Source organism: Haliotis rubra, unplaced genomic scaffold (assembly GCF_003918875.1).
Source record: "Haliotis rubra isolate DU_JTF1 unplaced genomic scaffold, ASM391887v1 Scf174, whole genome shotgun sequence".
NCBI lineage: Eukaryota > Metazoa > Mollusca > Gastropoda > Lepetellida > Haliotidae > Haliotis > Haliotis rubra.
In genome coordinates, this window is record NW_025765714.1 from 1,292,710 (window position 1) to 1,306,760 (window position 14,051).

General features: G+C 39.1%; 2 protein-coding genes across 4 annotated transcripts in view; one reads left to right on the top strand and one right to left on the bottom strand.

The window, feature by feature from the left end:
- The window catches only part of LOC124272909 (protein phosphatase 1 regulatory subunit 14C-like), a 42,734-nt gene that overhangs the window by 25,146 nt on the left and 3,537 nt on the right, over positions 1 to 14,051 (bottom strand). For all 3 annotated transcript variants that reach the window (XM_046708142.1, XM_046708143.1, XM_046708144.1), the window contains exon 2: positions 9,183 to 9,524. In XM_046708142.1, the coding sequence (XP_046564098.1) occupies positions 9,183 to 9,455 (273 nt within the window). In that variant the 5' untranslated portion in view covers positions 9,456 to 9,524. The remainder of the gene's footprint in view (positions 1 to 9,182; positions 9,525 to 14,051) is intronic.
- Positions 10,318 to 14,051, top strand: part of LOC124272908 — a 28,645-nt gene continuing 24,911 nt past the window's right edge. Inside the window, exon 1 of the mRNA XM_046708140.1 lies at positions 10,318 to 10,822. Within this exon, the coding sequence (XP_046564096.1) occupies positions 10,412 to 10,822 (411 nt within the window). The 5' untranslated portion in view covers positions 10,318 to 10,411. The remainder of the gene's footprint in view (positions 10,823 to 14,051) is intronic.

Here is a 14,051-nt window from a genome sequence, read left to right on the forward strand (position 1 = left end):
TCACACCATGTACCAGGATGACCGATACCTTCACACCATACACCAGGATGACCGACACCTTCACACCATGTACCAGGATGACCGACACCTTAACACAATGTACCAGGATGACCGATACCTTCACACCATGTACCAGGATGACCGATACCTTCACACCATACACCAGGATGACCGACACCTTCACACCATGTACCAGGATGACTGATACCTTCACACCATACACCAGGATGACCGACACCTTCACACCATGTACCAGGATGACCGACACCTTCACACCATGTACCAGGATGACCGATACCTTCATACCATGTACCAGGAAACACGACACCTTCAAAATATGTGCCAACAAGATGACAACCAGGCAAATCCCACACAATGTAACTGCCCTCTTTTCACAATACTATGAACAGGTACAACCTAGGCATGGTGAGTTCAGTGTTGGTTCAGCCAGTCAGGTGTTCAACAGCCTGGCTATGGCAGTATACCCCAAAACAACACATGACCACTACCTCTACTGCACCAGGCTCAGTATAAGGCAGCATGTTTACTCTGCAGACCATGGCTGTACACTATGAACGTGGCTGGCAGGCCTGACAGCCTACTTACATGAGGCATATATTGGGAACTAGAGACCTTACCTATGGGGTAGTGTAAACACAGGGCCAGAAGTGGGTCAGATTTATCAGTACTCCATGTTGTATATTCGAAGACATTCATGGCTTTTCCACACATATACATAACATAGGTGTTCTGAAGGCTTAATAGTGAGATCAGTATCAAGGCCTGGAGCGCTGCATGCCTTCCTGAAACTGAAGCACAGGTGGGACTAAATCAACACTTCACATTAACTTTCGATATCATTCCCACAGACATAGCTTGCTAGGTTTCAGCAGTTTACACACTGAAGATGGCAAGTTTATGCAATAGCGTTGCTCAAGAGCATCAAACCATTAACACTGCATCCATGGTTTTGACTGATTATTTTCCCTTGTAAGAAACCAGACTGTTTCCTATATTACCAGCTTGTGTAATGCCAAGAGAAGTCGACTAACCAGTTGGGTGAGCTGAGGAAACAGATGTCTGAAGTAGTAGGCAGAACTAACTGTTGGAACTGTCTGAAGTAGTAGGCAGAACTAACTGTTGGAACTGTCTGAAGTAGTAGGTAGTACTAACTGTTGGAACTGTCTGAAGTAGTAGGTAGTACTAACCGATGGAACCGTCTGAAGTAGTAGGCAGAACTAACTGTTGGAACTGTCTGAAGTAGTAGGCAGAACTAACTGTTGGAACTGTCTGAAGTAGTAAGCAGAACTAACTGTTGGAACTGTCTGAAGTAGTAGGCAGAACTAACTGTTGGAACTGTCTGAAGTAATAGGCAGAACTAACTGTTGGAACCATCAATGGGTGAAAACAATGTGACATCCCGAAGGGCTTATGATCTGACAAAAACATGATCCTTGAAACACTGTAATTGTCAATGGTACAGTTGAAATATGATCTGGGCAGTTGCTGTTGTTAGGTGTGAAGGACCTGGTGTAAGAGACACAGAAGACGTAGTCTAAAGCTAATGTATGTCTGTTTCTACAGTCTAAAGCTAATGTATGTCTGGTTCTACGGTCTAAAGCTAATGTATGTCTGTTTCTAATGAAACAACTGACAGTCAAATGAACTGCTGCTGTCCATGAGTACTGGTTTGTAATGATTGGCATTGCCAATTTGTTCCTCTTTAATTGAGGTGAATAATTCTAAATGTGTCCCATGTAAATACTAGTACATATAATGCATGCTGTAAGCCAATAACACTGATCTGGATACATATTTAGTAAAAGGTAAACCTACATATGTTAAATATATTTTTGGAGACTGAGCAGTAGTGAACAGGGTAAACATAGTACATACATAACTGAAACTACACACATTTTAGAAGCTTGGTACTGGACAGTCATATATCCCTTCAGCATTGCCATTTTCTGTAAAAAAAATCTGTAATAGACAAGAAAATACTGACAAATGTAATTTTATGCAGTAAGTGGGGTGGTTATGAAGATGACATTCAGATTGATCTAGAAATGGTCAAGGTGCTCAATCCAGCAGGTCACTTAAATATGGCAAACCACTGATTTACTGGGTCTTTAATATGTTATTCCTCTGGTGAGTAATAAACCATTTGTATTACTATCTATCAATGAACACTTTGTCAAAGTACTATTGCAGTGAAAAGGCCTTAAATTGACAGCATAGACAGCACTTAAATCAATTACAAGTCTGGAAACACCCAAGGAAGATTTCTTCATCCCAAAGGGCATTCAGGCTATCATTGGCAGGAGAGACTAAATCCTAGTTAATAACAGGCTTCTGAACACCATTTTGTAACGCGACCAGACAGACTTGTTGAGAAGTTAAGGAAAATGTGGAATTAAATCTGTCTCTTCAGTGTGAATGTGGGTGTGTATGTGAACGTGGGTTTGTCTTCATGGAATAAAAGCCTTCTTCCTCTTTACATTCTTTAAACACATATTTAACTTGATTTTTTTTTTATGTTCCTTATGCTGTGGGGCTCACATGACCCTGGGTGCAGGGTTTTACACAGACTTTTAAAAACGGGAGTCATGGTGACTCACAATATTTATTTTTGGGAGTCATTTTCAATATTTGGGATCATGAAAATTTTTATATTTCTTTGTGTTAATTATTCTCAGTATGTAACTGTCTATGTCACACCACCAAATGAAGCTACAGCATTGTTCAGTTCAAACAGCCAGAATTACTGTCTCCTCTGAGACAATCTGACAGCTCTGTAAAAGTCAAACTATCATCGAACAATATCATTTTTTTGCTTATCAATAGATTTTATTGAACTGAAGTGTGAGGGCCACCCATAAAACTTGCTTCAAGCTTGACTCGTATGATAATATTTTGAGAGTCGTTTACAGAATCATGTGTCATGTAAAACCCTGGGTGTTATCGCATATGTAACAGAAAAGAAGGGAAAAAGATATGTAGAGCACAAACAGCATCTGTCTCTTTGATCTAGTGTCAGTACAGCCTACTCTGCCCAGTGTCTAACAGACCAATTACAGCCCTTCTCCCAGAGATAATATGATGTCAGTACTGACAGTGTCCAAGGCAGCTCTAGTTGTGGCTAAAGAATGTCACAGCCTGGTGGTTTGTGTGTGCATCATGATCCACACTAGGCCAGTTTCCTCCTGGTGTATCCATCCCATGCTCTCCGCCTGCCCGCCCTGCTCCGTCCCGCCCCATCACCATGTCATCTGTCCCATACAGGAAACTCACCACAACATCCAAATGTCACAATTCAAATGTCAGCAAACACTGCCTCTAACATTTGGACAACACTTGCTTTGTCACAACTGGGAACTATTCCACCGACACAACAGTTCAACACAACTGCTTGACACAATCCCTCAGGTACTAAGTGAAACAAACACAACACAATGAACTTTGCAACTGATCATAAGTAGAAACCAAGACTTCCTGAAACATAGCTCTGTACACATCTTCCTTGTCCAATGTCAATAGTCTTACCAGGAAAGTTGCCCACAAACACCCATCAACAAACATATTTCTAACCTACATATAAAATAGTAGCATAGGAATTGAGAAAACAACCAGTGACAGTGTTAAGCTTGTGTTCCCACAGCATGTACAGCATCTGCCAGTCCTGCCAGTCCTGCCAGACAGTGAGACACAACATCTTTATCTATATCTGGAAAATGCATGATGGATAGTATCACCATCATGAGTTTGTAGTACTTATTTAATTACAAGCTGCTGTAAACTAAACACCTCCAAACTTAATTGAACTGCACCAGTCCAAGGTGAAAACTTACCATGAGCAATAGATCAGTATCAGATTATACTGTTCAGTTTCTCGTAATGTTTTCACTGTGTGGTCCTTTGAAGTGACCCTTGTAAGCACAGCTGAAGCTACATGAGAGAGAGTGCCTGGTGCTGCCTACATGGCCTGACTTGTGCCCCCTGTGCTGCAGCAGCTGGGATCACATGCAGCATGGTGGAGCAGCACCATATGGAAGCAAGGTCTACTGGAATAACACATGGGTAGTTAATCCAGTGGTGTTCACCAACTGCAGGCAAATGTACACATGGCACACAGGACCAGCATCAAGTATAGACGTGACACAGGACAGTTCCTAGAGATGCAAGCCTCAGTGACTATCAGCATCTAGTATAGACAGACACAGGACAATTCCTAGAGAAACAAGCCTCAGTGACTATCAGCATCTAGTATAGACGTGACACAGGACAATTCCTAGAGAAGCAAGCCTCAGTGACTATCAGCATCTAGTATAGACGTGACACAGGACAATTCCTAGAGAAGCAAGCCTCAGTGACTATCAGCATCTAGTATAGACGTGACACAGGACAATTCCTAGAGAAGCAAGCCTCAGTGACTATCAGCATCTACGACACAGGACAATTCCTAGAAGAAGCAAGCAGTGACTATCAGCATCTAGTATAGAGTGACACAGGACAATTCCTAGAGAAGCAAGCCTCAGTGACTATCAGCATCTAGTATAGGCGTGACACAGGACAATTCCTAGAGAAGCAAGCCTCAGTGACTATCAGCATCTAGTATAGGCGTGACACAGGACAATTCCTAGAGAAGCAAGCCTCAGTGACTATCAGCATCTAGTATAGACGTGACACAGGACAATTCCTAGAGAAGCAAGCCTCAGTGACTATCAGCATCTAGTATAGACGTGACACAGGACAATTCCTAGAGAAGCAAGCCTCAGTGACTATCAGCATCTAGTATAGAAGTGACACAGGACAATTCCTAGAGAAGCAAGCCTCAGTGACTATCAGCATCTAGTATAGACGTGACACAGGACAGTTCCTAGAGAAGCAAGCCTCAGTGACTATCAGCATCTAGTATAGACGTGACACAGGACAATTCCTAGAGAAGCAAGCCTCAGTGACTATCAGCATCTAGTATAGACGTGACACAGGACAATTCCTAGAGAAGCAAGCCTCAGTGACTATCAGCATCTAGTATAGACATGACACAGGACAGTTCCTAGAGAAGCAAGCCTCAGTGACTATCAGCATCTAGTATAGACGTGACACAGGACAGTTCCTAGAGAAGCAAGCCTCAGTGACTATCAGCATCTAGTATAGACATTGACACAGGACAGTTCCTAGAGAAGCAAGCCTCAGTGACTATCAGCATCTAGTATAGACGTGACACAGGACAATTCCTAGAGAAGCAAGCCTCAGTGACTATCAGCATCTAGTATAGACATGACACAGGACAGTTCCTAGAGAAGCAAGCCTCAGTGACTATCAGCATCTAGTATAGACGTGACACAGGACAGTTCCTAGAGAAGCAAGCCTCAGAAGCAATCAGCATCTAGTATAGACATGACAGACACAGGACAATTCCTAGAGAAGCACGACTCAGTGACTATCAGCATTTAGTATAGACATGACACAGGACAATTCCTAGAGAAACAAGCCTCGGTGACTATCAGCATCTAGTATACACGTGACACAGGACAGTTCCTAGAGAAGCAAGCCTCAGTGACTATCAGCATCTAGTATAGACGTGACACAGGACAATTCCTAGAGAAGCAAGCCTCAGTGACTATCAGCATCTAGTATAGACGTGACACAGGACAATTCCTAGAGAAGCAAGCCTCAGTGACTATCAGCATCTAGTATAGACGTGACACAGGACAATTCCTAGAGAAGCAAGCCTCAGTGACTATCAGCATCTAGTATAGACGTGACACAGGACAATTCCTAGAGAAGCAAGCCTCAGTGACTATCAGCATCTAGTATAGACGTGACACAGGACAATTCCTAGAGAAGCAAGCCTCAGTGACTATCAGCATCTAGTATAGACGTGACACAGGACAATTCCTAGAGAAGCAAGCCTCAGTGACTATCAGCGCAAGTTACACAATATGGGTGGTACAAACAAAAGGCTGATACAAAGTATAGATTTAACATCCTGTTACCAATAACTGCCTCTACAAATTTAAATGCTCAGTGAAGGTCAAACACATATAAAATGCTTAAATAAAACTCATGTTGAATTAAGAACTGATACTGAAAACTAAAATTTTACTTGTGTTCACTGTTTAGTGAAATGTGACTTCATTTTCTGGTCAGTGGATCTGAGAAAAAAATCAACACCAGACTTGTAATGTGAGAGATCAGGTCTGACAAAAACAAATTAGGTGTGGTTGGCCTTTCACAACCTTAAAACTTTGCAGATATATAATATGAAGTTAATATAGCTTCAAGAACGTCCTTGTCAGTGTTGTTCTAACTGTGAACTGTGCTTTACTATTATAAGAAGTAATTATTGGCTGCAGTGGCTGCTCAAAACATAAGGCTTTCATTTGTTTATGGCCCAGGGAAGGGAATATTAAATATGTTTTCAGGTTTGTGGCAAAACACCATTTTCTGTCGATCATCTGGACAAGTAGACTTTAACTTATCCACAATACAGTTTTCATCTGATTCAGGTGGGAAAATAATTGTTCTTTGGCTTGAATACCAATTAAAATGTATACTTATGCCAATCATCAACAGCAACAGTTACATCATGCCAGACATAATTATCATATAACAGTTTGAAGTTCACTCAAACCATTCTTGTCCCGCTCATCAAAACTCTGGTGGCCAGCAGTTCTGCCACAATAAGAAACCTTCTCGAGAAACAGATTCACAATGTTTTTTCTGTTTCACAGGAAGCACTGCAGACGACTATTGAAGCACAGTCACGTTGAAGAGGAGCAAATCTGTTAAGAATATACTTTTTTACATCTGCTTTCATCTCAATACATGCTTAATTTTGTAGATTATTACTTTGTAACAGTGCTTTATGTGACACCCAAATGTATGTTCAGTACGCACAAATGTAGAGAATGGACACAGAAAACCATAAATACATTTTGTATTGCGTCCAGAGAGACCAACAAAAATACAGAGAGGGTACCAAGAATAGTATCTGTGTGTGTTATTTCACCCATCAGTCATGACCACTCATTCATGCCAGGCTCTGAAGTCATTATTATCTGAATGTACACAACACTACACCATTCCAATACTTTACAGGACCCTCATATTACCAGCAAGGACCCATACAATTTATTGAGCGGGTCCCCTGGATCGTCACTTTTGTAATTGAAGGTAAAACCCTGATGTAAGTCTTTTTTCTTTGATTTTTTTAACATAACATTTTGCAACCTTTATACATTGAAACAAAAAAGGTTTGATAGACATTAAACCATGAATGTTCCATTCTGTAGGATGTTGTGGATTTCAACAATACAACTGCCTTCAAAAATAGTGCCAAAAGAATTCTCACAAAACAGTATATTTATTGCTCCAGTCAAACTCCAATGACTTACAATAATTGTGATAGCTAATGTTTTTTCTCTCATTTCATCCCCAACATCATGTACACTGAATACTATGCAGAAGTTCAATAACATAACTAAGCACAGCTTATTCAAACAAAAGGCTGTATGACTATGGAGTAGGAGGTCTCTGTACATCCAGCAAGTGTGCTTGTTCCAGTGGCCATGTGGCATGATAGAGCTTGCCTGGTCTACCGGTACAGCACAATTTGAACCTGCTTATCTGATTAACACAAACAAAGGCCCTGTATTGCGGGAGAACATTACTCCTGCTTCAAGGCTGCCAAAGTGTTCCAACCTCTCACATTACAAAGTATACTGCCATGCTGCAAATGACAGGTACATATAGCTAGGATAAGTCCTTAACAACAGCTGAAGAGTTACATGCTTGACAAAACATTTAACACCTTGTGACACATTCTACAGACAACAGAAGGTCACATAAAACAAGAACAATGGTTGCATATGTTACATTACAAAACCGTTACAGTGCCCTTCAGTTTATACAAAGAGTAAACCGTAATAGTAATATAGAGACACAGTTTTGGTTCTGTACATGTTGTAGACCAGAACTCCACTGTTGGTCATCAGTCAAGTATCAAAGAGACACTGTCTCATCCACTGAGTAACAAAGGCACAAACAGAGCTGAACAAATCTAAGGGTCTCCATGACACCCACATCATGAATTACTTAACTGTGCGGTTATTGCAATACTTCTTACTTTATTAGACCTACTATTATGGGGACTTTCTGAAGGAAACCTACTGTCCATCGATTATTAACTGATCATTAAATACATAACCATGTCGTGATAAGTAGAAGTTACACACTATTACACAAATTGTGAGCAATGTTAAAATGTTTGATTATCTTACATGTGATTATTGCTCAGTAACAGACCAATGAAGTACACTGTTACTGAAATAGTCATATAGATAATATTCCAAATGCGGTATTTTGGACACTGAATGAACTCTTCTAGGTCCTACTTTATCAAAATATCGAGTCACCTTGGACAGACACATAGCCATTAATAGCTAATTAGAATTTTACAAATAAGATAAACAACTTTACTATCATATTGGCTTACTGTGGACTGAGCCTACACTACTAGTATCACACTTGCACTTAGTGCCACACAACCATTAGAGGCTCATTTGTGAACTCTCTAGAATATTAACAGTGGTAAATTGATTGAGCTAACAGTATTTGTTTCAAACTTACGGTAATATGATCCGACAACTTCACAAAGCTGTAGATATGTATTATTGCTTATCAACTGAAGGACAATATATCAAAACTTTGGGTGAACTAAGTTATATCATGCGAAATATTCGACAACTCTATTTTTCCTTAAAAGATAAGGTTTCATTCCTCGCTCAACCGAAACGTTGTGAGAAAGTGCCTCGTCAGTGTGCGCGGCGTCTGTGTTCATGGGGTGCCCTATAGTTATCGGTGCACAAACAAACATTGTGATACCTATATTCGAGGACAGTGTCAAAATAACATTATTATACATACTGGCTACCTATGGACAATGTTTATCACACAGCCAAGGGGGTCATAAAGGACAGTTTTTTTCACGACAGCTTGACAGAATCTAACACCGAGCTGCTCCTTGATTGCATTGTTGTACACATGAATACAACGAATACAAATGTCACCTTAGGAAGTGGTAGTCCAAAATTCAGAACCTAATAATTGACAACAAAAGTAAAACATCCAAATGATTATATCAGCACATAAATAAAAAGAATCCAACTGCTACATACCACACAATTGTATAAATCCCGTAACTGCTCAAACACCCAGTCCTCTACTGCCAGCCTTTTTCTAATCAACATCATTTGGTCCTGTCCATATTTTTGTGTGAAATATTTCTTCTTAGTTTCCTTATCTTGTTCCCTTCTGAATAACACAGACTTCTTATTCGAGTCGTGCTGTCTATAATCCATTGTACAACTTGGTTCGGGCGCTTGCGGTACCGGTGTAGCCATGACTTGATAGAAGCCAACTGTCTTTCTACTGAAGGGAAATCGACTCATAGTGTTGCTTACGCGACTTGACTCGATTAATACGCCTTATAATTCGCAACTGTCGCGACGCTCTTTCACCTGAAAAAGAAAGAAAAATTGTATCTAAAAATAATTGTGATGTTACTTTAAAATGATATCGATACATACATATAGAATATGTTTATATAGGTAGAACTATTTTAATTAGTTGTCATACTAGTTTCCTCGAAACATATTTTGAATGCCTATCTTTAAAAAACTTGAGATGTACGTTGATATACAGGGAATGTATTGAAGAACAGCAAATTATAAAATACAAAAGATCGAAATATAATATATTGTTTTAGACCAACATTTGGGTAAAGAATTACTTTTCGAAGATCATAAAATAACATTTGAAACATGAAATTGTTAACGTCACATACTGATTCGTGTTGATATTACAGAATTACAATTATGGATAATTCTGGATCCGCCTTTGCACTTTGAATGTAGTCATGCAGTCTATTTTCAAAAAACACTGATATTCACAACCAGTTGAAGTATACCTGACTCAATAACACATAGATAAGATAACCATACAGCAACTTACCATGTTTTAGTAAGTCTTTCTTCAAATATATATTTAAAAACAAACAAACAAGTACAGTAGAATATATTGTTTTGTTGGTTTCAACATTCATGTTAATCTAAATAAGAATTGTCGGATTATTGTAAGTTACTAAAACAAACTTGTGCGTGCTCTTTTCAGCTTAAAACTTTAGGTTGGGAACGAAGGTGATCCACGTTTTACAAGTTTTGATAGCTTCTGTAACACGGACGACTGAAGGCTTGTATCCTCGCACTAAGAAATGTAATAGCCCGTTTGGGGAATAGTATAATGTAACAATTCCCGGTGTCAATGCGCATGCGTCTAGTAAGAAGCCATGTTTTGATGTTTATTTGTGTGTAAAATATTGTGATAATAATTCAACCAGACTGCGAAAATGAGGATAATTGCAGCCTTATTTTTTATTCTGGTGCCTTCGATGGCAGCTAAAGAATATCCCGATGATATTTCTCAACTTCTGAAAGACCCACAGCTTATATATGACCTTGTAAAGCGGCTCGGAAGTGATGTCGATTTATCTTCATCCCCTCAGAAAAAATCTTATTCGGATAAACATTCCGATTCGACAGTACATGAAGATACTGATATCAATCGGGATCTCGTTAATAATGAAAACAAGCCGTCGTGCAACACTCGTAAACCTGAAAGGAAGATAATAAGGACCGAAGATTCTAGAAAAGCCGGTGCTATATTTCTCGCTTCGTTCGAAAATATTGCCACAAACGAAGAATGTGTATCAAAATGTTGTTCTTCGAAAGGTTGTGACCTCGCTGTTTATGAAAACAAAGTAAGTACTTGATCTGATAGATTACAGAAGTAACCACGAAATGTGTTCCTAGCGGAATTTATGGTGTTTGACAGCGCTATATAATGTTACTGATGCAAATGGGAAATATTCCCGGATATGATACAATCTATCGGTTATTTGTTACACCCTGAACTTTGGAAAGAGGTAGATATTCATTACTATCACTATCAGTTGTATAGTGTCATTTACATCACTGATCAATACCAGAAGAATAATTCATGAAACGTTCGTTTTTAATGTAGCTTCAACAAATGTACCATTAGCTGTCAAATATTACAAGGAAAACACAAACACAAAACTTTGTGAAACATATATCCCAAATTGGATAACATTTGTAACCTATGCTGGTTCTAAATATACTGTTGATTATAATATGCTATGGTAACAGCTTGTTTATATAAGGATGAGGAAAATATAATGATTCAGATCATTAGAATATAATGAGATTATCATGATAATTATATTGTCAACAGCTGTTTAAGAGAGACTCATATTTTTAAATTAGAAGTAAGATACTAGTAATCTGTCTCAGAATAATGTGAGCCACATTGTATTTAGATACACTCTGCAAACCATAACATTTTCAGCTTAATAAAACAGGTCAGTGTTTCTTTAATGTTATCATCTACAGACTGGATGAAATGGCGTCTACTCACCAGAAGGTCCTATAAGAAACACCTACTGTATCTCATGAAGTTCCACCAGTTCAGTGTTGAGTGGCCCCTTGAATCAACTTATCTTGTTATCAGTGTATTGTCTTTCAAAGTCCAGCTAGCCATGCTTCAGTGATTATGTATTGCCAGAAAGGTTTGTTTGGGCAGTGTAAATTGCCCTCCCCTCTCATTAGCAGTGTGTCATTCACTGAGCTCAGTGCGAGGGCACAATAAAGTGAGCCATATACACAACAAGGGCAAGAGAAATGCCTCAGGCTATCAGGCAGCTCAAATACACCTATATGAATTTTCATGGTCACGCACACCTTATGGATTCTAATGGAAAGACATAACATGATTTGTGCTGGTCTTAGGACAGGCGTGCTTTTACCATGATCGACTAAACTAAGGGCAAGGGTCCTCATAGAAAATATATGTCCTCTTATGTTCAGAAATAGTATACCATACGGTACAATAAGATTTGATAATTACTTTAATTACAGGAGCTTTATATTTCTTATCAAACAAATTGGTACAATCAATATTAGGTGCATCCATCAGGATGCAATGTATCTATTTTTCAGCATCCATTCTTTACATCTGTACAAACTGGATACACATTTCAGCATTGAATAAAACACTGTTAATTCAGGTGGCAAAACAAGAATACTTTCTTGAACACTTTAATCAGTGGTTATGAGCATGATGACCACCAGCATTGTTACCTGAGCTGCACAGGTTCACTTGTGTGTTCTGTGTAGCCAAAACGTTTTCTGAGTGAATACTAATCAGCAGTTATGAGTGCAACTAGCATCAAAAGTTCTGTTCATAAAACTGTCTCTCCACTAACATGTCTGTGCTTGTGATAAGTGTCTGACGTCTGCAGCACTACAATTACAGTACAACCAGAAATTATTGAGAATTTAAAGATTGTAATTTTTTAATTTTTTTCACTCATTACTCACGTATTAATGTGAATATTAGCAGAACATAACTCCAGATTCAAAGACAGGTGAACAGTTAGTATTTTGTCAAGTCACCATGGGCTGCAATGCAGGCTTCAATGCGGTGGGGCATACTACTGATCAAAGAAGTTAGAAAGTCGTGGTCCATGCTGTCCCAATATCGGACCACCTCTTCTTTCATTTCAGCAATATTTGTCAGATTTTACTTATTGACACTTTCCTTCATAAGTCCCCAAACATTTTCTATTGGATTAAGGTCAGGGCTATAGCTTGGCCAATCTAATAATGTCATATTTTCGGTCCGAAACCAGGCCTGTGAATACTTTGAACAATATTTTGGGTCGTTGTCCTGCTTGAAAATCCAAAAGTTTCCATAGAACACGTGAGCAGATGGAAGTAAATGTCCCTCGAGAATATCTGTGTACCGCTCACTGTTCATATTCCCTTCAAATACACAGAGGGGCGTTGCCCCTAACACAGATATGCCACCCCACACATTAAATTTCGGACTGTACTTTGGGTGCTGATACAAAGGTTTTTCAGTTTGTTTGGTCCAAAATTTCAGTGTATTAGGGAACAGCCACACAGAACATTCATCTGAGGAAATCACATTGTCCCAGTTAAAATTTCTATGCTGTAAGCACCAGTTCAATCTTCGTTCCTTTTGTTCAGGTTTCATGATCGGTGATGGAATTCCTTGACTTTCTGCCAACCCATTGCATGCAGCTCAGTTCTAATTGTCTCCTTACAGACAGCCACAGTTCCTCTATCAATCATATCCAGCCTTAAGTTTTCTAAACTCCTTCGTTTGTTTTTAGAAACAAGAATACCAAGCTGCCTCCTGTCACCGACAGTCAATTTTCTGGGCCTACCTGCGCCTCCCTGGTGCTCAATGCCATATCCATTTGCAATATTTTTCAAAACACGATAAACAGTGCAGAAAGGGATGCCTGTTATACTTGAAATCACTTTAGTTGATCTGATGTCCTTGTTATAATACTCTAAAATCAACTTCCTCTTCTCTAAATCATCCATACTGAGGATCACTGAAAATGTCGTCTGCAAGCAAGTAAACAAAGGGGATAACTCTTCACAAACTAATGATAAAGGATTAACGGAGTTGTCTCTCTTGAATGAAACCAAGCACTTGATAGCTGGTCAAGGTTGTTTATTCTAGAAATCCAATTAAACATATTCCTAAAATTCTCCCGGTAAAAAAGTCCCCTTTTCATTTTCTAACAGATATGTATTAGAAAAACAATGCTTTTTTATTTATTCTTTATTCATCGTCATGCATACAACAAATGTAAAGGTCCTATGACATATTGAAATGTTGATATAAAGATCATATGAAATGACTACAGTTAACATTAGTTATGAGTTACATAATGAATCATATGATCACACGAGATAGTCTAGGCCTACTGGTATCTATGAAGTCAAATGTTAACTGCCACAGTCGTCTGTTCCTTCTGGCACCATTTGATGGTCTTCCAGACAGTGTTTGGTGTACATGTGACCATCTAAGACCAGTTTCAAACCACCTTTGTTGGTCAGAGTGACCTCCATCATGGAATGGAATTGGTACTA